Source organism: Balearica regulorum, chromosome 12 (assembly GCF_011004875.1).
Source record: "Balearica regulorum gibbericeps isolate bBalReg1 chromosome 12, bBalReg1.pri, whole genome shotgun sequence".
NCBI classification, from domain to species: domain Eukaryota; kingdom Metazoa; phylum Chordata; class Aves; order Gruiformes; family Gruidae; genus Balearica; species Balearica regulorum.
This window is the reverse complement of record NC_046195.1, coordinates 14159549-14185435: the sequence shown is the minus strand read 5'-3', so window position 1 is coordinate 14185435 and position 25887 is coordinate 14159549. Positions and strand designations below refer to the sequence as shown.

The 25887-nt window shown below is 42.2% G+C and overlaps 1 protein-coding gene across 4 annotated transcripts in view; it reads left to right on the top strand.

Moving 5' to 3' along the window:
- The window catches only part of CEMIP (cell migration inducing hyaluronidase 1), a 116694-nt gene that overhangs the window by 65619 nt on the left and 25188 nt on the right, over nt 1–25887 (top strand). For all 4 annotated transcript variants that reach the window (XM_075764390.1, XM_075764387.1, XM_075764391.1 and 1 more), the window contains exons 6-14: nt 190–369; nt 4441–4511; nt 5226–5321; nt 5967–6088; nt 8284–8425; nt 9253–9444; nt 18328–18503; nt 19090–19299; nt 24858–25063. In XM_075764390.1, the coding sequence (XP_075620505.1) occupies nt 190–369; nt 4441–4511; nt 5226–5321; nt 5967–6088; nt 8284–8425; nt 9253–9444; nt 18328–18503; nt 19090–19299; nt 24858–25063 (1395 nt within the window). The remainder of the gene's footprint in view (nt 1–189; nt 370–4440; nt 4512–5225; nt 5322–5966; nt 6089–8283; nt 8426–9252; nt 9445–18327; nt 18504–19089; nt 19300–24857; nt 25064–25887) is intronic.

Here is a 25887-nt window from a genome sequence, read left to right as displayed (position 1 = left end):
ACTAGAGTTTAATCAATTCGGCTTAGCAAAACCCCATAATATACTCTGTTAGACAGTGTTTTTGCAATGGGATAATATCATTACTGTAAACAATACAACAGAGTTATTTCTTTATAGCACTTGCTTTTCAGTACATAAAACCGTGATGCTCACTGAAGTAAATGTTTTGGGGTATTTTTATCACTTCAGGTTTGATACCTACAGAGCAAAAGAGGAAAGCATACGTCTTGCCCAGTATTTGGGCAGAGTTGCAAATGACATGATCCTGTCGGTTGCAGTGAACGATGAAGGATCTAGAAACTTGGACGACTCGGCCAGGAAAGCAATGACCAAACTGGGCAGCAAGCATTTCCTCCACCTTGGGTTTAGGTATGTGCCAGTCCTGCCAGTTCTCCCAGCACAGAGGCTTTATTATGCTCCTGAAATGTCCAAATAATTCCACTCTCTCAAAGGCACAAAGTTCTTTCACATGGGAAAAAAAAAAAAAAAAAAAAGAGGGAAACTTCTCAATGTGAAGTTTTAGCAGTTAATTAGATAGTTTAAGATGCACTCAGTGCCTATATTGGGTATTTTTATTAGCAGATTGAGGAATAGCATATGATTCATATTAAAAAAGATGTTTTTCCAATATATTGTTCCCACAAGTTACTTATTCCAATTTATTTTCAAGTCATCCCACAAAGATTTAAGAAGCGTATCTACATACACACAGTGGATTGGATTGGCTGAACATTAAGGAGGGTAGAATAATAGCCACGTAGCCCTGGCTGAATACATATAGACATACATACAGCATATTCTTCAGCTTGTCCAATACATATTCAGGGACATGTGCAGCACAGAAATTTAGCAAGCATTAATTTATGCTGTGGACTGTAAATACTTCTGTGGCCAACACACTGTCTGTGTTGGCACACTCACTGTTGAGAGTATTTGCTATTTACCCAACCGTAGCCATTATATTTTTTTGTGTTTATCTGAAGTTATGTAGGCTTGGTTTTTTTGTTTTGTTTTTTGGGGGGTTTTTTGTTTTATTTTTTTTTTTTTTAAGAGGCAATAAGAGGGTCACTGCAGAACACACAAAAAAAATAAATCTGCCTTGTAGGGAGAAGTGATTCAATACAGCAGTCTGTGGGAACAGACAAGTGTCAGCTGGGCATGTGCAGATGGAGTAAGATTTGAGGTGGTTGATGAAGAGTTTGTATCAAATATTAACAGGGGCTCCTGTGCACCAGATAATGCATTTCGAAGAATCAACCAAGGCTGCAGAAATAGTCTCCAAAACCAGGCTATTCCCACCAGTGCAATACTTGCTCTCAAATACCCAGACCCCGTAATAAAGCCCAGTAGCCTGCTGGGTTTCTTTTCAAAGACTGAAATTAGGGAAACAGAAAAAGATTTTTGAACTTTTTTTTTTTTCCAGTCGTGTAACAGGAAGAAATTGATGGGTTTCACATAAGTTTATAAAAGTAAATTGCACTTGATGTTTTTAGGCTGCTGTGGTGTTTTAATGCTAGTTTCTCATTTCTTTGCCATAAATGTTTATAATGGAGATACCATAGAAATTCGTCTATGGAAGTATGACTTTCAATATTGCTATTGTTTGCAGTCAAAAAGCTAATCCTTGCCATGCTGTTATCTGAAATACCACAATATTTCCTTATCTAAATAATAGGGACATTGTGGGTACCATAATGTGGTGGTAGTAGTTGGTAAATATTGTCTCCCACCAGCATACTGGTATGTGGTAAAATACCTGCATCTTGGTGCATTGTTTAAAAGACTATTTTTAGGAGTGTTCTCAGCATTTAAGTTCATCAACGTTAAAAAAAAAAATAAAAAAAAACAATCTGGATTGCAGCTGGGACCAGATTTCCAAAGGCAGTTAGATGGCAGAGTGGAAGACAGGCAGCTTTGTCAGATGTATCCAAGCTTTTCTCCTTATGCAAACTAACTTCCACTTTAGTGTAACAAGGTTTATGTTTCACACATCTGTAACCATGAACAAGGATGTATATACCTGACAGGTGCTTTTCAGAATTTTTTGGAAGATCTTAAAAAAAATATTCAGGGTGAGAAAATTACACACACACATACATACTTTAACCTTTATGGCATAGGAAGGCTCTGCCAGAGGAGAGAAGATAGATTTTTCTTTCTAAGATGCCCATTTACGTGGTCTCACCACTCTCCACCCAGCAGCCAGGGTTTGCTGGCCAATCCTGCTGAATCCTGGTTGTCAGATCTTCTCAGCTCCCTGCCGATGGCTGGGGCTGACCATGGGCATCCCTGAGACAAGAAGAGTGTAAGCTCCAGGCAGTAATTTGGCATAGGAAATTTCTCTTTCACATTTTGTGAGGCGCCACTTGAGTCAGGCTATTCAACCGTAGGCTGGGTTGTTTTCTGACTGAGGTCGTGGCAGGGGTTATATGGACAAATTCCTGACTATCTCCAGTTGCTCCATATTCAGCCAGATTGTAAAGTTGTGCAACTCCCCCTTGCTGTAGAAGAGCCAATGAGCAATGCTGATTTATCCAAAAATATTTCTGTGCTCCTGGCATCTCTTTCAGTTGCCTCTTTGCTGACTCTGGAACATTAGGAATGAAAGGAAAATCTTGCATTCCTCCTCTATTGTAGTCCTTTTGAAAAGGGAGTTTGCTCTTTCAAGCATGAGCTTTTTTTTTCTTCCTTTTACTAAATAAATTAAAAGAAAGCCTTTCAGCTCTGGGTGACACAGTTGTTCTCTTTGGAATCCCACCCAAATATCACTGGTTTGGCTCTGGGTTTACTGGTCACTTCATTTCATATAGCTCAAACAGACAGCATCTATCCTTATGTGTTAGGGCTGAATGACTTTAAAACTATTTTTAGTGATAAAACAGCTGGGAGAAACAAACATTTTAACATATGAAATCAGGCCAAACCTCGAGTTGCAGAACGCGCTAGCTTCTTACTCTTTAGATTATTTTTCAGATTATTTGGGGGCCATCATCTTTTTTGCCATTTGTTTCAAATTTAATGACCAAAAAAAAAATAATCATTTAAAACAAAATGTATCTTGCCTGCTGAGTGATAAAGTGTCCTTCCTGCCCCCCGCCCCCCTTCTCTCCCTGGATGGAGATCACAGCCCGGCAGTGCCTTCGGCAGTTGGCGCACGGGCAGTTTTTCCAGCAGGAGCATCTGGCTCGCTGGCAGGCTCCCGAGGCAGTTGTGCTGGCAGCTTCCGCCGAGCCTGTCCTGCGCTCAGGCTGAGGACACGCCGCTGGGACTGCCTCCCCTGGGGCCTCGGCATGCCATGGGGTGCACCAGTGCTCCCCCGAGCCTGCTCCTGCCCACCCCACAGCCCGGGGCTGCAAAGCCCAGCAAAGCCCAGCTCACGCCGGTGGTGATTTGTGTGTGTTGTAGTGACTATCTGTCAATGTCTGCTTATGTTTTCTTCTGAAGTCTCAGAGGGGTTTATAACTTCGCTTATACCAGCAGATGGTCAATGTAAGGTGACCTGCAAAACTCAAGGGTGAATCTTGAGGCAATTTAAATCACTGGGTATTTACACCCATAGAGATGTGATTTAATCTGCAGGACTGTCTGCTAAATTCAGGGTAGGGATGACAGTCTCCCTATGGCCCTAAAAGTGTATTTGTTACTCTCTTAGTCATTAAGAGCAGATATGCCTGAACTTCTATTTCGAAGATAACACTCCTCCCGACCCCCACTAATTGAGTTCACCTCCAAGGTTGGGAGGCAGTTTAGTCTCTGTCTCCATTGCTTACTCATCCATGTGGTCATTTTCCAGTGTTGCTGATAGCTATTGAACCTACTTAACCAATAACCTTCAGGCCTTAATGAACTTACTTCTGATACAGGATCAGATTTGAACAGAGAATTCAGACTCATAAACCTTTATCCCTGTTCAATGTTCAAAATAAGGAAACTAGATATCCAGAGACTATCTAGGTATTTTTTATTGCCCTTTGCCAGCCAGTCTGTCTATTAGAAGTTCTCATGGGTCATTCCAAAGACAATTGTGATATACAAGGTTTCAGCATGAGCTAAATTTATTTAAGCAGAAGTAGCTTTTTTCCCCATATTCTTCAGTGTGCGTGTACACACACACGAAAGGTTTTCAGGCTTCCCAAGGAGTTACCAGTGCCCTATGGGTCTGTCACACACAAGCCTCCATAAACACTCATTTAAAAGAGAAACACACTTGTTATGGGAGTATATTAAGCAGGGATTTGTCTTCAAACTTCCTTCTCTTTTGATATATTTACTGAAGAAATATAGAGTGTTAAGATATTTTTAATTTCAACCAAGCTGCCTGTCACACTAATCTGACTGTTTTGAACATGGTGTCTCTGAGAAATGCAAGAATATTGGGCTATAAAAAATATGCATCTCATACATGACATAACTTGATCATTTCTCATTTTCATTTTCTAGGCACCCATGGAGTTTTATTACCGTTAAAGGAAATCCCTCCTCTTCTGTTGAAGACCACGTTGAATATCAAGGTAATTCACACACAAAATGCTGGCTTGACATTATCTCTGGAAGTTATTGGAGTTATGGCCGAGATTAATTTGGTCAATGGTGTTTTCACTCGACACTGCATTACATCGAAGCTGTGAGAAATTGATGGTTAGACATATTTAATTGAATATATATGTATACTGTATATAATGCTTCTTCCCATTAATGCAGCTGAAGCAGCTGAGTGAGGTATAACCTAGGTTATCCAAACCTGGAGATAAAAGGTGAGATCCTGCACCAGTGTACTCTCTTAGACACAAAGCTGGGGAACAAACCCAGTTCACACCAGCTGAAAATTTAATCAGTGTATCCTGTATTGGTAGCCTCAAATGCTCCTGGCGAAACCGTTTTCTTGCAAGCTGAAGACTTGAGTCTGTGTCTTTTCATGACGTTTTCAAGAGCAGCTAACAACATGGCTTGCTACCACATCAATAAAAATAGCAATATATTACAAATCATTGGGGTTTTTTATTCTCTCTTGATTTTTGAAGATTTTTCCTCCTGATTGTCCAAGCAGTTATAAAAGTGTCTGAAGCCTCATTCCAAGATCAGTAAATTTTTCTGGAAGCTGTACAGGGCTAATTCTGGATAATGTAGCCAAAATATGCAAACACACAAATGGACCATTACTTTTCACTGCTGACTTTTATCGCTTGCATTCAGTGATTTTACCAAAATTTGGGGGTTTTTTGCAGGTCACGAAGGGTCAGCTGTGGCCAAAGTATTCAAGCTATTCAAAGCTGAGAATGGAGAATATTTTAACGTCTCTTCGACTAGTGAGTGGGTTCAAGGTAAGATGTCTGTGTGGCATTTAACTCGGTGCTAGACAGTTGACAAATAGGATGAATCATCCTTTTTATTGCAATACTTTTCCATTTGGGGATAGTGGACTTGCTAGCTACTATTTACGCTGCTGCTAACCCAAGTGAAGAACAAGCGAGTAAAGAACACGCACAGATTCTTTCCCCAATTGTCTCCAGGACTCTCTGAATAACTCGGATCCTTTTTCCTTTACTGCACTGGGTATGAAATTCCATCTCGTATGATCTAAGAGATCACACACAACCTCTTACTTCTTTTGACTGCATAGTCATCACGTCCATGTTTCAGACAACATACAGTAACTGGTCGTAACTTGATCTGAAGATCAGAAAAGGCAGCTAAGGAGGACACAGATCCAAAATCCATACCTATTAATAATGCTCATACTGCATACTCCAATTATGTAGCTTTTAATAACTCTGCTCTCCCTTGGCTGGTTACACTTCACAGCATCATTAAAAGCGGCTGACAGACTGGCAGGAGGAGGCAGGAATCAGATCATCAGTGAAGAAAGTTGTGAATGATATCTGAGATCATATTATGCTTCATGCATTTTTGCTGCATTCATTAAGCTTGACTTTGAACTGACTTTTCTTGTTTACACTTGTCTCCAGATGCGGAATGGACAGAGTGGTTTGAGAAGCCTGATAAAGCGAGATCTAAGGACGTGGAGAAGCTTTCTGACTTCAAAGCTGCTCATCCTGATAAAATCTGTAGGCAACCCATTGACATCCAGGTAGGCTAGCTTACCACGTGCTTTAGAGGGGCAAGTCTTCTTTGGACTGACACTGAACCCCAAAATAATTGTGCTTGTCAGTAATTTTTGTTTCTAAATAAAAGACACCGATTATTTTACTGCTCTAACGCATAACAAGATCTGGTATCCAGTCTTGTATCATTCTGAGACAAAAGTTTATAGAATTGAGCTCCTTTCAGTAAATTCTGGCTTCTGGCATGAACAGGAGTACAGATGGGGTCATGGACAGCACAGATGCTATCGTGAAATATGTGGTTCCCTGCTGGAAGATTAAAAGGAAAAAACACATGAAAATTTCCAAGTTTTTAAATGGTCCTGGAATGGACCCCACCTAAAAAATTAATCACAAAATGTGATGAGATTGTAAAGCTACCAGCTGTAGTAGTTGTCAAAAATATTGGTGAGCTTGCAGCCATTTCTTGGAGTCAATTGATTTTTCTCTGTGGAAAGAAATTTGAAATCTGTTTGAGGCTAAACATTATAATTATGCCATCAGGCCAGCATGCCAAGGAGAAATCATATACCTTTTTTGAGACTGCAAAAGCCTCTTTAAGGACAAAAAAAAAAAGGCAAAACCCAAGCTTTTTTTTGCGCATTTTCACCATATACTTTATATGTCTACCTGGCTAAACAACTATAGCAGAAGCATTGCCTAGAAAAGACAATAAAATACTTCATATCTGTGGGAGGCTAAACCTGAGGTTCCTACATGCTTTGAACCAGTGGAGTTGTCACAAGAATGCGGCTGTTGAAGTGAACGGGAATGCTGACAGTATGAGTGAAAGTTTCCAGGGCTAGATGTTACAAAGAATCTCCTCTTGAACAGAAAGGAAAAAACTGCCCTATAATTTTCTGCCAGGTCTTAGCAAATCCACATTCATTTCTGCTTCCATCTACATATATTAGAAGTGACAACTTAGTTCAAAACAGGGGTCAGATGTTCGTTATGATACAGCCCCTTCTAGCATGAGTATTAAAAGAGAAACAAGAAAGATATTCTTCTGTTCAAGAAGCAAACCTTTATTTCTCGTCTGTTAAATGACAGTTCCTTTTTTTCCCCATGTATATTAAAAGCGAGACAACATTTTTCAGTTTATCCTGCAGATCTTAGGGCAAATCCTCAGGTAGTGTAATCTGGTGTTGCTCATTACTTCCATAAAGTTACACTGATTTATAGCAGCTGGCCTGCTCCAGCTATGCTACATACAAGAAAATCGAAGATACGATGATGATAGCAGAAGCATGGCACAGCCAGAGGCACATTCCTTCAGCTGACGGTGCTAATCCTATACATGGCATCGGGGTGTATGCATTAATAAGGAAGGGCTGCATGAGTGAGAGAATCAGGATCAGACCCTTTATTGAAAGACTCCTTATCTCCTGGTGCCTTGTTAAAATGCACGTGATATTTGGATTGCCCAATGCAATGCATCGCATTTTTGTGAAAGGGTCAAGAGAATTGCAAGCTGTAGAGCCGGACTGTGAAATTTAACATGACCCTGAGGGGTGACATTGCCCCAGCTGGAACACAGGAGAGGCTACACATCGCACTGCTTCTTGCATGATACAGCCTTTTTTCTCAAGGCAGCTCTACAGGCTGGTACTTGTATGTGAGAAAAGGCCACCTCTTCTTGCTCCTTTGGGAGCAATGGGTATTGAAGCAGCTTTGTTTTTTCTTAGAGACACTGATCCATGCGAAGAAGAAATAAGACCCCCAACTCTTTCTTCTGCAAGGTTCAGACGTAGGCTAGCCACAAGCAATGAAAAGGGTGCAGTGAAAAGGCTTGAAACCATGAGTTCATTTGGGTGCAAGCATCCGTGCTCGGTGTTTTCATCTGCCCTCAAACCAAGAGCAAGAGAAAATCTAGGGCACCGAGGCAGATGTTAATGAAGCTCAGAATGCTCCTCCCAAAAAAGCACATGGTCTTAATATAGATACAGGAGAAACGCATGCGTCTAGCAATAATCTATGCAGCTTGCGGATAAAATAGCTGTGTCTGAGCACCAGCTGGAGTGCTGGCTGAGTAGTACATGTAACAGTCACCCTGTTTTGTTATACAACTGCTGTGCTGCACCAAAAACAAAGCAAAAGCCTCTTCTGATGGCCTCGATGTTTTGGTGAAATCTCTTCACCTCAAGGTATCACCTGGTTTATATTTCTATTCTCATTCCAGGCAATGACGCTTGATGGAGCTAATTTAACAATCGAGGTTTTTTACAAGAGTGGCCACGATTACAGGTTTCTGTGCCATGGCAAGGACCAGACAGGCGAAGGCTGCCAGAACTACAGAGTACGGTTCCTGTGTGGCAGATCTGGTATGTGCCCCATATTTGAAAGCCAGACAGGGGAAAAGCAGAAATGCTTTCTTCCGATGACTGGCTCTTGTTTGGTATAAGCACAACTTGAGTAATTTCCAAAGCTAGAACTTCAGCTGGACTATTGACATGAACACAGATAAAATGGCTGAAGATTTATCTCAGGAAAAATTCCTGAGCACTAACAGAGGCAACAGGGTGGTGTCTTAAAAACCCAGCAAGGGTATGGCAAATACTTGGCAAGTCCCTTCCTGTAAATATCTTGTCTTTTGCTAAAGCATTTTGGGATGAGGTAGGAGTAGTCAATCAGCGTGTGTGAAGACAACAGGTTTTGAAAGTAATACTCCATTTTCCAGTTATTAATTCCAACACCGCTGTCCCTAACCTGGTCATTAGACAGGTCATTAGGATTCTTTGGCGCTCAGCTGGCGGGAAAAGAAGGGTGGAAGATGGTTGTTTTGCTGGAAAAAACAGTCATTACCTTAAAGACCACTTGGCTGCTGTAAATAACAGTGCCCAGCACCCACAAGTGCTGCTGCTAAGTGGGTGTGGTGAAAATGAGCCACTAAGAGCTACATTTAAATTTAGTCCTGGGGTTAGTGGAAAATCCACCTGCCTCAACTAAAGGAAAACACGTTCTTGTTTGCTTGCTTTCCAAGCCAAAGCCAGTGAAAAGCGTGTTTGGAAGAGTTAACTATTTTTTGTTGCATGAGGAAATCATCGTTTTTGGTGGTGTTCCAGGGGAAAAGAAAAAAAAAAAAAAAAAAAAGCAAGTGTTTTCTGATAAGATTAACTGAATTCTCAACCCTTCCATGTTGGCTTTTCAGTGAAACCAAAGCTTACAGTAACCATTGACACCAATGTGAACAGCACGGTTCTGAATCTGGTGGATGACGTGAGCTCATGGAAACCTGGAGACAGGCTGGTGGTTGCAAGCACCGACTACTCCATGTACCAGGCGGAGGAGTTCCACGTACTGCCATGCAGAGCCTGCAGACCCACCCAGGTCAAGGTAGCAGGTGAGGTACTTCATCTTGTCATGCTGGTGTTGCAGTTCACAAATGCTGTCATTTGTGCTGAGGTAGCTCCATTAAGAATTGCAAAGACGTGAAAGATACCTGAATTTGATGGCTAGTTTTTAGATGTTTGTGGGAAACATGCCTTTCATGCTTGAAATCCATCCAATTTGATTCTGGTTCCTGTCTGCCTTCCCTTTTCATAACCGACTCCATTTTTTGTCCCCAAACACAGTATTGAATGGATGTATTTATTTAGGAGGAACAAATACAGGTCATGTGTTTGAAATGTTCAATTTTACATTACTCTATTTGAAAATATATCACTTCCTAGAAAGCAGGAGATGAGTACAGCTGATCTGAAGAGTGGGCTAGGGCAGGAGCAGACCGTGAGAGATTGTAAGGCTATGAAGTAATGTGCAGCTGGTTATCTTCCTAAGAAAGTTATATTTAACAAGAACTGTAATCTTACATTTTAGAAATCCTGTTTTGTACTACTGAAGCTACTGTTTCTCTTTAACTGTGTCTCTAGACAGCGTTGCTTAGAGGTGATGTATTAACCAAACATTTCTGGCCAGCGAGTTGTCCTGAGCCACAGCACTGGGGGAGATGGAGTCGGCAGAGCTCCCTGAGTTAGCAGGAACCTTTGCAGAGCCACAGTGTTTCCCCCCGGAAGGTGACTAGCTCAAATCCAGAGCAAATAGCTTTTGATGAAAACACATTGCAGACTAATGATTGCAAAGTAGCTTTTGGATACTAAGTCCAATTAAGTAGCATAACCACGATGAAGCACAGACTATTATCAATATGAGCATAAAAGTGAAATCCAGGATGGGAGATTTGCATCTGCACTTGAGTCTGTGAAGTGATCTTTTCCTTCCAGAACTAGATTTTGGCACGCTGATAAAGTGAGCATGGAAATAGCACATGATCTGCCTGTTCTGTGAATAGATCAAGAACTTTTAATTGCTATACTTTACAAAATCACAAGTTATTTTACAATATGAAAGTACGTAACAGCTGAGGCTGTCTTTCAAAGGCAGCATCTGCTGGGTGGCAAATCATGCATGTTACGTTATCTTTTGCTGGCAATTGCTCTAGGCAGAGGTTTTGTCTGCGTTTACAGTAAGATCTTTCTGAGAAACCATGACAGCACTTTGAACATCCAATGCACTAGGGAGTTTGCTCAGTTCTGTGAAATGAACTACTTCACCATTATCTCTGATGCAACGTCCTCTGGAAGGTACGAATATACTTCCTTTGGCAACTGCCTCCCCCACAGAGCTCTAGCCATTCATTGTTGGATGGCTTGAAAGAGAGATGTTCATCAAGCCAAGAAAAATGTTATTCACGGTTTGAATGTATCATAGTCTTATGACTTAAAATGACTAGTACTTTGAAAGACAACACATGTCCAAGTTGAATATTTTTCTTGAACAACTTTTGAGCTATTGGAAAAACTGTACCAGGCTAGTGTGATACAAGTCACATCATGAAGATGATCTTGGAAGATCATCAGTAAAAATAAAGATGTCATAGTAATATTTCTTTTAGGCTTCCCATAATCTAATGGATCTGTGAAATTCATGTAATTACATTTATCTTCTACAACAATGTCAACTAAGGTAGTTGGAGGATTAATAAAGGGTTAAAAACAACAAAAAAGTTCATGTGAATTTCAAGAAAAGAAGCAGTGGAAACACTTGTTAAAGTAATTGTGCTCTTGGTCTCCGATTACTCTTCAGGAGAATTAGGACATTCCTTTTATTACCACAAATGACATGAACACCAGGGCCAAAGTCTGCCCTTACTTATATCCAGGCAACTCCATTGACGTCAATGGGATTTCACTGATTATATAAATCAAGGCAAAATCTGGTCCAGTAATAAAAATCACATCCAACTTTCTTGTAACAAAAGCACATTCACACTAGCAAATAAAATAATCTGCCTGATTCTAAGTTCAGTCTAGATGAAATAAAACCTGGGCAAGGCTGAGATCTCCCCTGTCTTTAGGAGCGGGAGGTTCTTGAGTTGCTCTATGCCCAGCCATAGTGTAACTTCATGCGTTGCCCTGTGCCATGACATGCAATTAGCCAGAATAAGGAGCGCTAATGAGCCGGGGTGTGGGTGCTCTCCATGCCTCCTCCCCTCCATGATGCCTGCAGCTGCCTGCAGCCTGCACAGCTCTGCCTGTGCTCTCCCTGCCCTGCCAGGCGGGCGGCAGTACCACGGCGGTGGGTTTTGAGGTGTGCTTATGGCTGGAGGAGGCGAACACCACTGCGCTGAGATCTCGGCTCACACTGCAACCTGTCTGTGCATGAGCATGCATGTATGAATCCACTGCCCCATGATCAGGTGCTGACTTTGATGACACTTGTTGGGATTCAGTTAGTTACCTGTGAGACTTCTGTTAAATAGGTCTTTATTTGTCCCAGTGACTCATGAAATGTTGTGTGAAGGGAGAATGGCCAACAGAGAGCAAGTACATATATAGGCAGCAGTGGGCTGGCCTCTGGCCTTAGCACAGGTGAGCAGCTCCTGCACAACCTGCGCAGCGGCATTGCACTCTTAATTGCGTGCAGAAGATGTTCATCATATATATCTGCCTTCCTTTTGCTATGTGAGATATGCAAGATTGCTTTGCTCCTTCTGAGAAAAGGCTTCCACACAGATACATTTATGTACAGGATCTTGGAGGGATATCATTTTTAATAAGTGGAATGGTCTAATTTTCCTAAGAGGTTTAGTTTAGCAGCTGAGAACTCCAAAAGTCTGCCCTTGGAAAGACAAATGATAAAACCATTCCTACCCATGATGCTTTATATCCCTTTCAATCTTTATTTTTTCCTTTCCATTTTTTTTTTTTAAAAGAAACCTAAATGTCAGGTCTGAACTACTTAAGAGTCTTTGTTTAAAAAGGACAGAAAACCTCCGCTTTGTGGATAGACAATTTGGTGTGGCAGCCACTTGGCATACCAAAGTTTAATTATAATTGATGCTCTCATCGTTTAATAATATGTTAATAGACATGGTTTAGTGTATTATGCCAAATAAGTCAAACTCATTAGTTAGCTCATGTCCTATTTATATTTGATACTTCCTGCTCAAAACCCATACTTGCTTTACTTGCTAGAAATGGATTGACTGGAGGCTGGTCTTTTCAAAACAGCTTAAGAGCGTTAATACTAAATTCCCATCAGGTTTTAGTAGGATTTAGATGTCTAACTGTGGACTTCTGTAAATCTCAATGGAGAAAGCACAGGAGGGCATCCAGGTACTGATCTTGTACTGATCGTGTGCACTCCTTTATTGGAGTAATTACAGTAATGTCAAAATTACAGCTCCCATGATTAAGTGTGGTTTGCATGACTCAGATCTGCAGGTCCTGCTCCCGGTCAAACAGTTGCTCACTTAAATGGAACTTTTTTCTCCACTCGCCTCCTTTGTTTAACTTTTTTTTTGCTTGTCATTTTTTGTGCCTAGATTATTTTCTCTGTGGGAACAGATTAAAACTGTTTGATCTTCCAACTTCACAAGGTTTGGGGAGGGATGGCGGTACAGGGCAGAGGGAGGGAGGAGGAAGGAAGCAAGGAAGGAAGGAAGGGTTGTGTTGTTATGATAGAACTGGATAGTAGGAAAGATCAAGTATTTTGTCTAGTTTCCCTGGGAAACAAGTCTTATCTGCATCTTGGTTGCTCTGTATGAAGTTTCTACCAACGCTGATAAGTTTCACCATGGAACAAAAAAGATGAAGTGCTCTTTTGTGCTCCTATATGCTCTTGATAAAGCATGAAAACACTATTTGTGCCTGGCATAATTACTCCAATTATCCCACATAATAGTGAATCTATGATTACAAGCACATATATCTTAAATCCTGCTTATTGGGTGACGAATACTAAAGAGATACGGAGTTTACTGTCATCTTACATGTGCAAAGAACTTAGAATTACAAATGTAAATACATAGTTGTCTAACAACTTCGCAGCCTGTGTCAGCATTCATCTCATGCTGTAAGGATGAGAGAAGTTACTCCACTATCAAAATTCAGATACTTTTAGACATTTAGGGGGTTCTGTTCAGAAGTTGGCATCATTTTGGACGGGACTTGCCAGAAGCTCCTTTTTTATGGCAACCCTGGTGCTTGAGGGCTGGGCAGGAAATATCATGAGATGGCCCTTTCTGACAATCTTTCAGAACTCTTTCTTCTACCTTGCCTAGAAACAGAGTTGAAAGAAAGATACTGCAGTTTACAGAATGGTTCAGAAGGGTTGAGTGTGAGCCTGATTTAAGTAAGGATTTGATCTCTTTGTCCACTAGACCTGCCTAATCTTCCCATAGCTGCAAGAACTTCTATGTCAGGATAAGCAGAGGAAAAACTGGAAGGTCCAAGGGGGAAAACCTAGCATTTACAGAAGTATGTCGGTAAATTGCCAAGTAGCTGCTGCAGAAAGGGGGCATGGCGTGGGACAAGAGTGGGCTTAGGAAAGAGTGTGACACTGCCATTGGGATAAAACACTAACAGACCTTGCACAGACCTCTCAGTGCTCAGTTAAAGCCCGAATGAGCAGATGCACTGCCCTCAGTCCACATCAGTCCTCCTGACACACCTGTCCGCAGCGGTAAGATCTACTCATTTTAGCCTTGAAACCAAACAGCTACAGAGGCTTTGATCCAACACGGCATTTAAGCATACACTTAATAATATCCACGTGAACTCAAGGCTATTCACACTCCTACAACAGAGGGTGTATTTCTGACCTTTGTGGGACACCATGCAGGATCTTGAAAGAGAAAAGGGATGAAGGGTTATAATAGGATGAGTTACCCAGCAGGCAGGAAACTCTCCCAAGAAGGCTTAGTTAGCTCTGAACTCCTTACAAAGTTTCGTTCTTTCTGCTGTATGTCTTTTTACTGGAAACTTAATTTCCCTTATAAAAATTATGAATTCAAGGAATATTTATTCGTTAAGACATCAGGTTGCAGTGCATGACTCCAGAAGCTGGTCAGCTCACCCAAACCATACTGCATTGCATTACAGGCTTGTGGCTTAGGGATGCAATAGCAAACCCCATCAAGATAATTCAGAATAATGAGGATTTGACAGGATGCCTGAGTGAACATTTGCTGGTTATTAAATATAAGCAATAGGGGCATTACCACCAGTGATGACAAATGTTTGGCAAAAATGCTAAATCTGACAGAGGTCTGGGCTGGCATCTACAGTGAGTTTAAAGATGCCCTGAAGGATTCACTGTCACTGGATTATGTGGGTTGAACCAACAAGTTTGTGTTTAGCATTTCCTTTAAAAATTCTAGGATACATTAAAAGACCATGAGAGAGAAGGTCTTAGCCTTAGAGAGCCCAAAGGAGAACAAAAGACCCTTTAGAGAAAAAAACAAAAAATCCACAAGCATCTTAGCTCCACTTTATCTTCACCATACCCAGACCTTCCAGTGCCTGTTTCACTTCTGATGAAAGGGAGATTTAGCAGTTTGTGTCGTTTAGAGCCAAGGCATTTAGGAATGCATGAATGTACCTGGGAGGGTTTTCAGAGACATCTGTGTAACTTGTCAGAGCTGAGCACCCTTCCGCATCTGCAGCAGCTGAAATAGTTTTAAAATTCCACCCTTCCTAGGTTTGATAAAGCCTGAGACCCAGGTTTTATGGCTAAGTTCAAGTATGGCAGCTTTTCCTGGAGCTTAGTAGAGTTTGGAGAGACTGCTTTCAATTGCTATGTTGACATAAGCATGCCCTTGATTGGTGGATCATCTATGTTTATCTTAATGCATACTTTCTTTTAATAATTACCTTGTCCTTACCAACAACTGGTGACTTTAATAGTCACTGTCTTGAGCAATAAGCATGGAAATGTGCTCATATTTTGCTGAATCAAGACTTCTACTAGGCAAGCCCACACATTAAGGAAGTTGTTCCCTGTGAATTTACATTTTGCTAACTTGAGGTACCAGTACGACAAATAGAGCAGCAAACCAGGGTGTTTTTCCTAGTCCATTACACAGACCTGTTGTGGGGAGACGTAATCCATGTCACTGCAAGGCTTTGTTTGGTTTAGATTATAACATGGCACAAGCCTGGCTTGCTGGTGAGGCAACATCTGTCCGTGAGGGATGCAGCAAGACCGAGCCCGAAGGAGGAGATGGTGAATCAGTGACCCCTGGGTTTGTTAGCGGTCGGGCAATCACAGGCATTGGCTTTGATGCTGAAGCAGCAGATACGTTCCTCCCACATTCAAAGCACAGCACTGCCTTTTTAGTATCAAACCACTTCAGTTCTAGTTTGCAAACCTCTGGGTTGGGTTTGCCCATGTCAGTGCTCAGGGTCTTGGATACCGTGGCTGCTCTCTGGGAGGGCTCCACGTGCCGGCTGCAAGCAGCAGCCTAACGTCAAATTTGCAGCTCTGCAGAGTGAGATGCTCCTGTCCCCATGTGAACTCCCTGAACTCACCACAGAGCAGCCTCTTTTGTTGTTTTTTTTCATGCCCATCACTAAACATGCCCCAGCAGCTCCCTGGAAGTGCCACGTGTCTGTAAATGCACATTGTGGTGCTCCCAGCCCCATGGGAAGTGCCTGGTGCTGGTTCCCAGCAGGCATTTACAGCACCTGAGGACTCCCGTGCCAGGGTCTGTCTCCAGCGAGCCGTTTCAGGAGCACAGGCTCCCATTGCCATGGGGAGCTTGAATTTCTGGCTGCCTCGAGGAGAGGTTTGTTTTTCAAAACTCTGTTAAAGGAGCTATTATTCAAAATCCACTTTTACATTGCAAGGGAATTGCTTTACATCTCTCCTTTTATCTCCAAACAAGTCAAGTCAGCAAAAGCACAAACTGAAAAACATGCACCCAAGAAGTTATATTTAGAAACTAGTTAGTCCATATTTAACATTCTTGCCAGTGCTTACACTATTTTGCATGTCTGGACTGGTGTTAAATTAAATTAAATACATGCAAGCATGACATTTATTATTCTAGAGCTCAGCACATGAATAACAAAACTGCCTATCTAATTTCACTGCTACAAATCCTGGAGATGTGGCTTGAAATAGGATGTTCTTATGATTATCTGAAGTTCTTCCTGCATTTCAGTAAATCAAAGAAAGGTCAGCTCCAGGGGAAACTGAAAAATAGCAGCTTAAAAACAGTTTCATAATGAGAGGCTGTGTTGCTTAGCAGACTCACTCGCGGGTCCAGCACAGAGTATTCTCATGTGGAGGACACTCACTGCAGCGACTTTTTTAATGTATGTGAACAAAGGAAGCGAAGCTGCTTTTTGGAGGGGCTGGGGCTGGTTTTGGCCACACATCTGATGAGGCTTGCTGGCTTCAGGGCAACACCACAGGGAAGCCCAGGGTCTTTCTAGGAAGGAAACTGCAAACGTGGGTGAGGTGAAAACTCGTGGCCCCTGGCAGCCCCTCATTTCTGGGGCTGAGCATGGAGCTCCAAAGAGCCTCATCTTCCCGCTGCGGCCCCGCGTAAAAGCTGTCCTGAAGGTGGAGGTGCCGAGGCAGAGGGCACATGTCGCGGCATGAACCCCATCCTGCCACACAGCAGTCTCGGAGCAAGGCAGAGCACTCTCCCTTCCCAAATCCCAGTATTACCAGTTCCGGGAGAAAGAGGGTGTGCGTGGTGTTTGCTTATCTTTGTTATAAAGTCAAAGCATCATGTTTTGGTTAAAACCAAGACTGTTTCAATGCTAAAAATCCTCCCTCGACTTGGCACCTCTGCTTAGGCATAAAGTGCTTTGCAGCGATAGCCAGGCTTCAGGCTTGCCATTTGTTTCTAATTATGGATTTGAACGATTCCATTGAAATTAAATACACGCAAGTGTGGCATTCCTTAAAGTTCAGTGTTTACTTAAAGAGTTTATTACTTATTTTTACTGGAATAATACAGAACATAGTCAGTAAGATGAACCTTTTCCCAACTGCATTCTCTGCAGAAAGCCACGGAAGGAAGGAGGGAGTATGAATATGTTTGAATGAAATTACAGCAAAGAGATTATTTTGGTTTCTAGACATCTGCACTGCCTGGACTTTACCCCTTTCTGGTCAGGCCAGGGAAAGCTTTCTGTGCTTTTAACCCCTCCATGGAGCCAGGTGTGTGTGTGTGGAGGATGTTATGAGTGACTTGGCTTGGCAAACAGAGATGTGACATTGGGTAGGTGGAAGATCCCATCGACTCCAACTACACTAGGGCAGAGGGAAGCATTGAGAGCACATTGGAGACATGCGGGCAGATCTAAAACTGAGAGGTTTGGGAAAGCAGGTAGCAGGAGGTTGTGCAGCCCACAAGCTGGATGAGGGGTTGCAATTGTCCCAAGCCACAGTTTCCACAAGGCTGTCTGCCCAGACCTCTCCTTGCTTAGATTAACAGCCATGGCATTAGCAGGATCAGACTAATGCTCACCCATGAGTAGTGCTGTGAGAGCTGAGCAGATCCCAGTGTCTCACCATAGGAAGTGCTGTGCTCACCCTGGGGATTTAGACTTTTCAATAGCTACATCATCAGTTTTCTTTGCATTGGATGTTCATACATGGCTGATTGTAATCCAAAGTAAAAAGATCTCAAATGATCACAGTCCCTGTTCAAGGTAGGAAATGTGTTCGGTCTAACAAACTGTTGGTTTAAGTCCCTGGCTAAATGAAGCAACTTAAGACCAAAAATTCCTCTTCCTCTGTTGCAAATATGTCCGCAAGACCTTGGGTGACACCTGTGCTCCAGTCTTCTCTCCTTTGAGGAGCTGGCCAACAGATTTTGCTGACTCAATTACTCCTTTCCTTATCACACCAACCCTACCACAGGAAGCACAAGAGGAAACCAGCAGTGTTGGCAGAGTAACCTTGAAACTGGATCTTGTTCCTTTAGGGAAAGCAGCATACCTCCACATTGGTGAAGTTGTTGATGGTGTTGACATGCGGGCAGAAGTGGGGCTGCTGAGCCGCAACGTCGTGGTGATGGGCGAGATGGAGGGGCGGTGCTATGAGTACGGCAGCAAGTTATGCTCCTTCTTTGATTTCGACACCTTTGGGGGACACATCAAGGTAGGGCTGGAGTCTTCTCCTTGCACTTCACTCCTCCCAGCCACACCTTCACATACTGAGGAAGCCAGGACGCAGGAAGGGAAAAAACCCTCATGTCAGCCACTGAGCAAACAGCCTCTCCTCACAGTACAGCACATCCACCCTGCTGCGGCTGTCTGTCCTTTGGCTTTGAAGTACACCTCATGCCCCTGCAGACATTGCTTAACCAGCCAGGCTGGTGCTCAACCCACCTGAGACACAGTCTCCACATCGCGATCCCAGTTTTCCCCAGATTCTGGTGGTGCTCAGCCCAGGGCATTTGATTTGAGCCCAGCTGACTTAAACTCACAGAAAACATTAAATGCAAATTACTTTCCTTCTAAAATTAAGTCAAATGTAGCCATGGCAACAGTGGTGAGATCGAAGAGCAACTATGGTCCCCTTAGCCACCAGACCCCCCTTCCCTCACCCTGCAGCTATACGTTCCCTTCCACACAGTAAATCATTCCAGCAGATACAGTGCAACCCTTCCTATTCCTGTATTCTCCCTCCTTCTTACCCTCAACAGTCTTTTATGTTTCTTGACTGATTTTCTGTTGTTCTCCAGATTGGTCTTGATTTTAAGGCTACCCATATTGAAGGTCTAGAACTGAAATATATGGGCCAGCAGACAATGGGACATTACCCAATTCATTTCCATATGGCTGGAGATGTGGATGAGAAAGGAGGCTACAACCCTCCAACTTACGTGAAGGATGTCTCCATCCACCATACCTTCTCCCGCTGTGTCACAGTCCATGGATCCAATGGTTTACTGGTAAGAAGCCCCAATGTCTACCTTGGAGATCAAAGCACCAGTCAAAACATTTCCTTATAGTATGAATACAGCTTAATTATTGCAGGAGGATGTATTTTGTCGTTAGAGCTAGTGTCTGACTCTTCCTGACGTGGATATACGTTCCAGGCATATTTCAACCCACATTAAAAAGGAGGAGGCCAATGTGGCACTGTAGGCTGTGAGTCAGAGCAGGCAGAGCTTTTGTCTGTGTGCAGCGATGTCTGCAGACCAGCCCATCTCTAATGAGTAGTTGGATCTATCTATAGAAAGAGGGCTTGCTATTTAAGGTGGATAATCAGAAGGTTTAAATGTGCTTCATCTTTCCTGTAATAAAGGTTTGTGTTTGCAATGCCATTCACAACATTAAGCACTCACAGAGCTCTGATTTGTCAGAGTTGCCCTCCAAAACAAGAAATCCTTTAGGATAAATCTATAAAATGACCTGTGCTTACCAGTCAAGTTACAGCACACCAGAGATGGTAAGAATGCATTCATATTCTCCTTCTTCTTTGGGGTGCCTTCTTCTTTGGGGTCAGGATGCAGAGGGAAAACAACATTACCTTACTGAGCATCCTGGAGGCTGGCACATAATCTCAGAAGGCTTTCCTCACTATTATGCTACCTCTGATGGCTTTTCCTTACCCATATTCAGGAGGTGTGCAGAAATCTATCCCAAAAGCAGAGCTGCTAAAGGTGTCAAATAAACATCAGGTTTGACTAGACAACTTTTCCCCAAGTATCAGCTCAGATGCAAAGTCTTAAAATGACAAGATTTCTGTAGGCAAAGGACTCTCACCCATTCAGTGAAATCACAGTGTATTCCAGAAGGAAAAAAAAGTGTATCCGAGCCCTGAAGAGGAGCATTTGTACAGTTAAGAGCCCTGCTACCATATATATCAGAGTTTTAAGAGAAGACGTATCATTGGCAGTTGTAACCTGGATTGTTACTAGGAGTTCATATCCGTACCACATTTTAAAGTTACTGTACCATCTCATGGTAGGAGCCTCTAAGAATCTGTTTTCCTTGAACTTGTTTGGGGAGTAGCATTTGCTGTCAACACCTAGCTAAGACATGATTTTGCCCTTTTCTTGCTGATGAATGCTCCTTTACTGACTCTAGCACATGGAGGGCTTCATCTTACAGTCTTCCTTTTGGCAAAGACTGCAGACTACAACCTCTAAAAGTGGCAACGTTGGAAGGAAAAGTCACAGGCGTAATTAAAATGCACAGAAGTTGAAGAGAGGGCATTGAAACTGCAGCTCCAGAAGCAGAGCAGCTTTTATCTGCTATTTATGAATCCGAGGTTTTGGTTTTGACCTCTATCCTTCTAAGTTTATAACATGATCCTACAAACCTACCAAGTGAATGCAGTTTCTGAAGCAAAAAAGACATTCCTCTATATAAATTATATAAGGCATTCAGGGTCATATGGCATCTTCCCAATTCAAAGTCACCAGTACAGGGGCTCAGTATACAATTAATGTGCAGAGTGGAAGGGCAGCATTGCGGGGTTCATTTGTCACACCATCATGGGCTGTTACCAATGGCACCATAAACACATTCTCTGGCTGCACAGAGGTTGCACAGCTGTTGGTGAGCTGCAGAACAGCTAAAGCCCTGCTTCTGGATCTAATGTCAGGTCTTCATTCCCTGTTGATTAATACTTGCCAAACCAAATACCCAGAGCCTGGCATTTTTCTTATCAGTCAGACAGATGGGTTCATATAGAGCATTTGGAAATAGTTCTGTGTCTTGTGCATTCTCTAAATGACAACTGTGCCGTGGGGGATCCATGGCATAGCAATCCATGTGCTCAGGCTTTTCCAGCCAAGGTTGCATGATGAAATTTAGACAGGCTGATGTAGCTGATGAAAGCAGCTTGATTCTCTTGCTGTTGTTATTCAACAGCCACAATTCCCTAAATGACTGTGCTTTGCCTCCATCACAAGGCACCCAAGAGAAATCTTAGAATTTAGGCTATATAATCTGAAACCTTAGTCAAGAATTTAATCCTTGTTGATTATAGTTTATCAAAATGTGTGAATACTAAACTCTATTCATAATACTTTACCTGGTTTTTATTTTAACTGTATAATTATTGCTGACAGCTGAAAAGAAACCCCCAGTGAAGTCAAGCAATCTGACCAAGTTCGTTCAGTTGTGTCACAGAAGGCGTGCTCCGAAGGTTGCATCACTTAAACGTTGTTTCATTGCTCTGTGATAGAGCTGCAGATAGATCTGCAGTCAGCAGTTTCATGCCTTGATTCATCAGGTGATCCCGACACAATCTCCTCATCTGCTTTCTGACTCTATTTCCCTTCCTTTCCACTTTCTTCTGCCCTAGATACGTTCACAGACACCCACATGGGTCTCTGATGATTACAATTGTTATTCTATTCCCTAGTTGCCTATTATATTCTCACTTGGGCAACACTACCTGTTTCCACATGCATGAACACTATTTGTGCAAACAGTGATGAGCTCCGTTTTTCCCTGGGTAACATTCATTCCCTCTGAGATCAGGTAGATCCAAAGCATACTTTGCTAAGGGATAATTTGCCTTGATGATGTGCACAAACCACACTTTGAGAATAGCCGTACAAAAAAATCTAACTGGGCTATTAAACCTCAGCATAGCACAGCACTTGATGATGTCCTTAACGTTAAGCTATTGATTTCAGAGGGGCTTCTTCCATGACTGTGGTTGAGTACCAGTGCAAATGCTTTAACAAATGGGAGAGGAACATCAGTTATTTTTAACTGTCATTAAAGCAGGCTGGCAATTTACAGACAGGCTTCCCTGCTTGTTTTACTATCACTTTTCTCATGTCGCTTCAGAGATACTCATACTGAAAACACAGAAATGTTGTTCTGTGGGTCTGTACAGTGTGTTAAAGTCACAGTCTCAACATTAGCTCACTTCCATAGATGGGCTATTCTGCACTTGTCTGCAAATTCATATTCACTGGAAGGCACAGAGGGTCCTTCTGGAAACACATCTGTAGAAATTCTTTTCTCACCATAATTATTGTTTGAAAATGCAATAATTACCAGTTTTCTTTAAGAGACTGGCCATAAAACCATGTAGTTATGCCACTGCAGTCCCAGGGATGAAACTTTGCTCTGATTCCCACTTTCTCCACTGGATCCCAGTGTGCAAGCTAAAATAGAAACAGCCGTTGGGGAGGAAAATTAAATGGCTGTCAATAAACAGTCTGGCAGAATCCAGGGCACTTCATGGAATAAGAGGTTGTGCTATCTAACTGCTTCAGTGGTATCTGCTTTTACTAATCCAGCTATACTGCACAGCAATTGTTTTACCATGAAGGGCATTATCTGGCCATAAATTAGTCATGGTTAAAATAAGATTATGGACTAGTAGGAAAGTTTTAATCAAATAAAAAATTAAAACCATTGGAAAAGTGATTTTGGAACAAGCATCTTGTTTGCTATCCAAGCATTTCAGTAGTGGGCTTGTGCATGAAAACACGCACAGGAAACTAAGTCAGAGCTGACCTAGAGATGAGATATGGGGAAAGTAATTAATCAAACGGAGGGTGACAAATACATTAGGGACCAGGTCCCTGGCTGATAACTGTGTTGTTCTGTGGGCTTTCAGGGATGAGTTAGGAGAACAACGGGCTTTTGCTGGCTCTAAGCTCCTCTGCCAGCATGCACTGCTCTCTCTTCTTCACTCCTTTCTTGCTGTACTGGGAGATGCGTTCCCCTGCGGTGTTACTGCCCATGCACAGACGTGGGCTTTGCCCCAGCTGCGGTCTGGTCACTACAGGTTTTCACATCCCAGTCATGGTGCAGTGCTGTGCTGGCTAGAAAGATAAATGGCCATACAAAGTGGCTAACATTTCTCTAGAGAAACTGTCTCCATCATCTAAATGTTGCAGCACCGTTACTTATGTGTCTTTCCAGTATTACTGATGTGTGAGAGCAAGCTAATAGGTTTTGGTGGCAGTTTCTGTGCAATTCTGACTTCTCTGTGGTTAAAAAACTTCCTATGCATGTTGGAAAACTTCTTCTGAAGATAGCTCACTCTCCAGAAATGTTCTTCTATCCTGTTAACCTTTACCATTACAAGGTGGGGACAGCTCATTCTTCCAACAGGGGACAGTTCAATCTAGTACATACATTTTACACCTAAACAAAGAAGCCTAAACCTTGCAAAAGCTATAATCTAATTAGATCAGGGAAGTTAGCAGTAAATTTCAGTGAGGTAGCTTAAAGGAATGCACCAGTTTGCAGGTCATTTTAGCTGTGTTTAATTTACTGTGATGACTCACATTCAGAGATTTGAGTATTTACACTGGAGCATGGATGATACATAATAGATGTGCGTGCAGATGTAAGCTTGTAACAGATTTGGCAAGGAAAGTGTTCTTTCTTATGTGAAAACATATTTGTAATCAACACTAGTCCTGGGATTTTATTTGAAATTGGTGCTCCTTGCCTTGAGATTGAGGCATGAAGATGACCGAGGAGTCTCAGGCCTCTTTACAAAAGTAATTCAGGCACTTGAGCACCCAGGTCTCTCAATGACACCATAAAGAATAGCTCTTCTATCCAGTTTAATATTGTCTTTTGCCCCTTGGCAATAACTGTTTCATCAGAAGGATTTGTAGGAACACATTGGTGTCAGGCTAACCTTTGAAAGGATGGTTCCTGAAGTCCACGGTGGTTGATGGGTGATGGATGATGGGAAGAGCAAGGAGAGAGCCCAGGAGAGCCAGCACTTCACCTGGCCCGTGGAGACCTGAAATTAATTTTCCATATCCCAGACATATCCACTAAAAACTGACTTGCTGGACATGGTGTGTCTGAGGGTTGTTTCCCAGACAGTCCTAGCCTCAGGCTTCCAATTCACATATCTGCTCCTGAAATTGTTTTCTCAGATCTTTTAGTAGGGTGATGGGTATTGTTCTGTCCAACACAACGGTGTCCCGATGTTAATAGCATTCAAACCAAAACCAGAACAGCACTGATTAACACCAGCTGATTTGTCTCAGGGTCAAGTAAAACTTCTGTCAACAACTTGGAAAAAAGGATCAGGTCAAACCTAAAACAACTTTGTCTGTCTGGAAAACAACTTGCCACCTCTCTGATAGCCTGAAAAAATATTTTTTCAGCTCAGCTGCATTTTTCAAATGCATTTTATGTAGCTGCTCATGTAACTCCACGTGAAGATGAATGAGCCCAGATGTGATTTGAACATCTAACATCCTCCATTCATTCCCTAGCCTGTGTTTTTTCCAGCCTCATGCTAAGACAGTCTCCGATTTCACAGGCAAACAAAAGAATGGAATGAGCATTTCCTAGGTGATGACAAATTATAATTCAAGTGTTGGAGTTATTTGTTAGACTATAAGCTCTTAAGAACAGAGAGTGATCTTGCTCTTGTTTTTGCTTATACACCCTGAGTTCAAGAGGGTACTGAAGTTCCTATGTGCCATTGCTGTAAAATGTTCTTATTATGCAGTGGCTGAAGCATGAAACCTGAACACTGACCTTTGTTTTGTACATGCAGGTGAAGGATGTAGTGGGTTATGATGCACTGGGTCATTGCTTCTTTACGGAGGATGGACCAGAAGAGCGCAACACATTTGATCACTGCCTTGGACTGCTTGTTAAACCTAGCACTCTGCTCCCCTCCGACCGAGACAGCAGGATGTGCAAGCAGATCACGGAGGGCGCTTACCCAGGGTACATCCCTAAACCCAGGCAGGACTGTAGGTGAGTGGGAGCCTTCCTTCTCTCTTTTCCTTGCAGGACTTAGCCATAGAAGATAGCATTACATGTATATGATTGTGTAGTCATCTATAGAGGTCTGGGCTGCGTGCCCCAAAGGTTAGGAGAGCAGTCTCCTTGGGATCTTTATACTTGTGCTATTCAGATGCCTACACACCTAGGGTATAATTTTCAGTTTTAGCATAAAGTCAATTGAGATGGTTGCTACCTCAGATACTGAAAATCTCTTTTTCAAAGTACGTAATGATGCCTTGTGCCTTATAGAGACTTGTTCCTAATGGCTCAGCAAAAAGTTGCTGAGTTCAGAATAGGCTGGGTTCTGACATTCGTGCTCATGTCAAATGGTAGCTGATTTTGAAAATACTACCATTAATTCAGAAGTCATTGTTTGTGAAGGACGGACACTTTTTAATGATACAGCATTGTCCTTATGTCTTCATTTGGTACACTCTGCCCAAACTGTGGAGTGAAACCAAAACGATATAATAAATGCAGTTTACCACAGAACTGGAACATGACAATAAAAGATCAAAGACTGTGTACACCTGTTGGATCTCTAATAGTCTGTCTATACATGAGCTCATGAAAATGTTTCCATGAGAACTTCTCAAAACTTCTATTTGTCACAAATGCTGTATTAAACTTGAAAAATACCGAATGCCTTTCATCTCCTTTCTTCAAGATCCTTTCTTCTAAATGTCCCTGCAGATTTGCCAGCTGAGGTTTAGATGAGGATTATAGAAGCATTTGCAATAAGAAGGGATTTTACAAGTTCTTTTTGCAGTTGTGTTGCCTTGTAGAAAAAAATT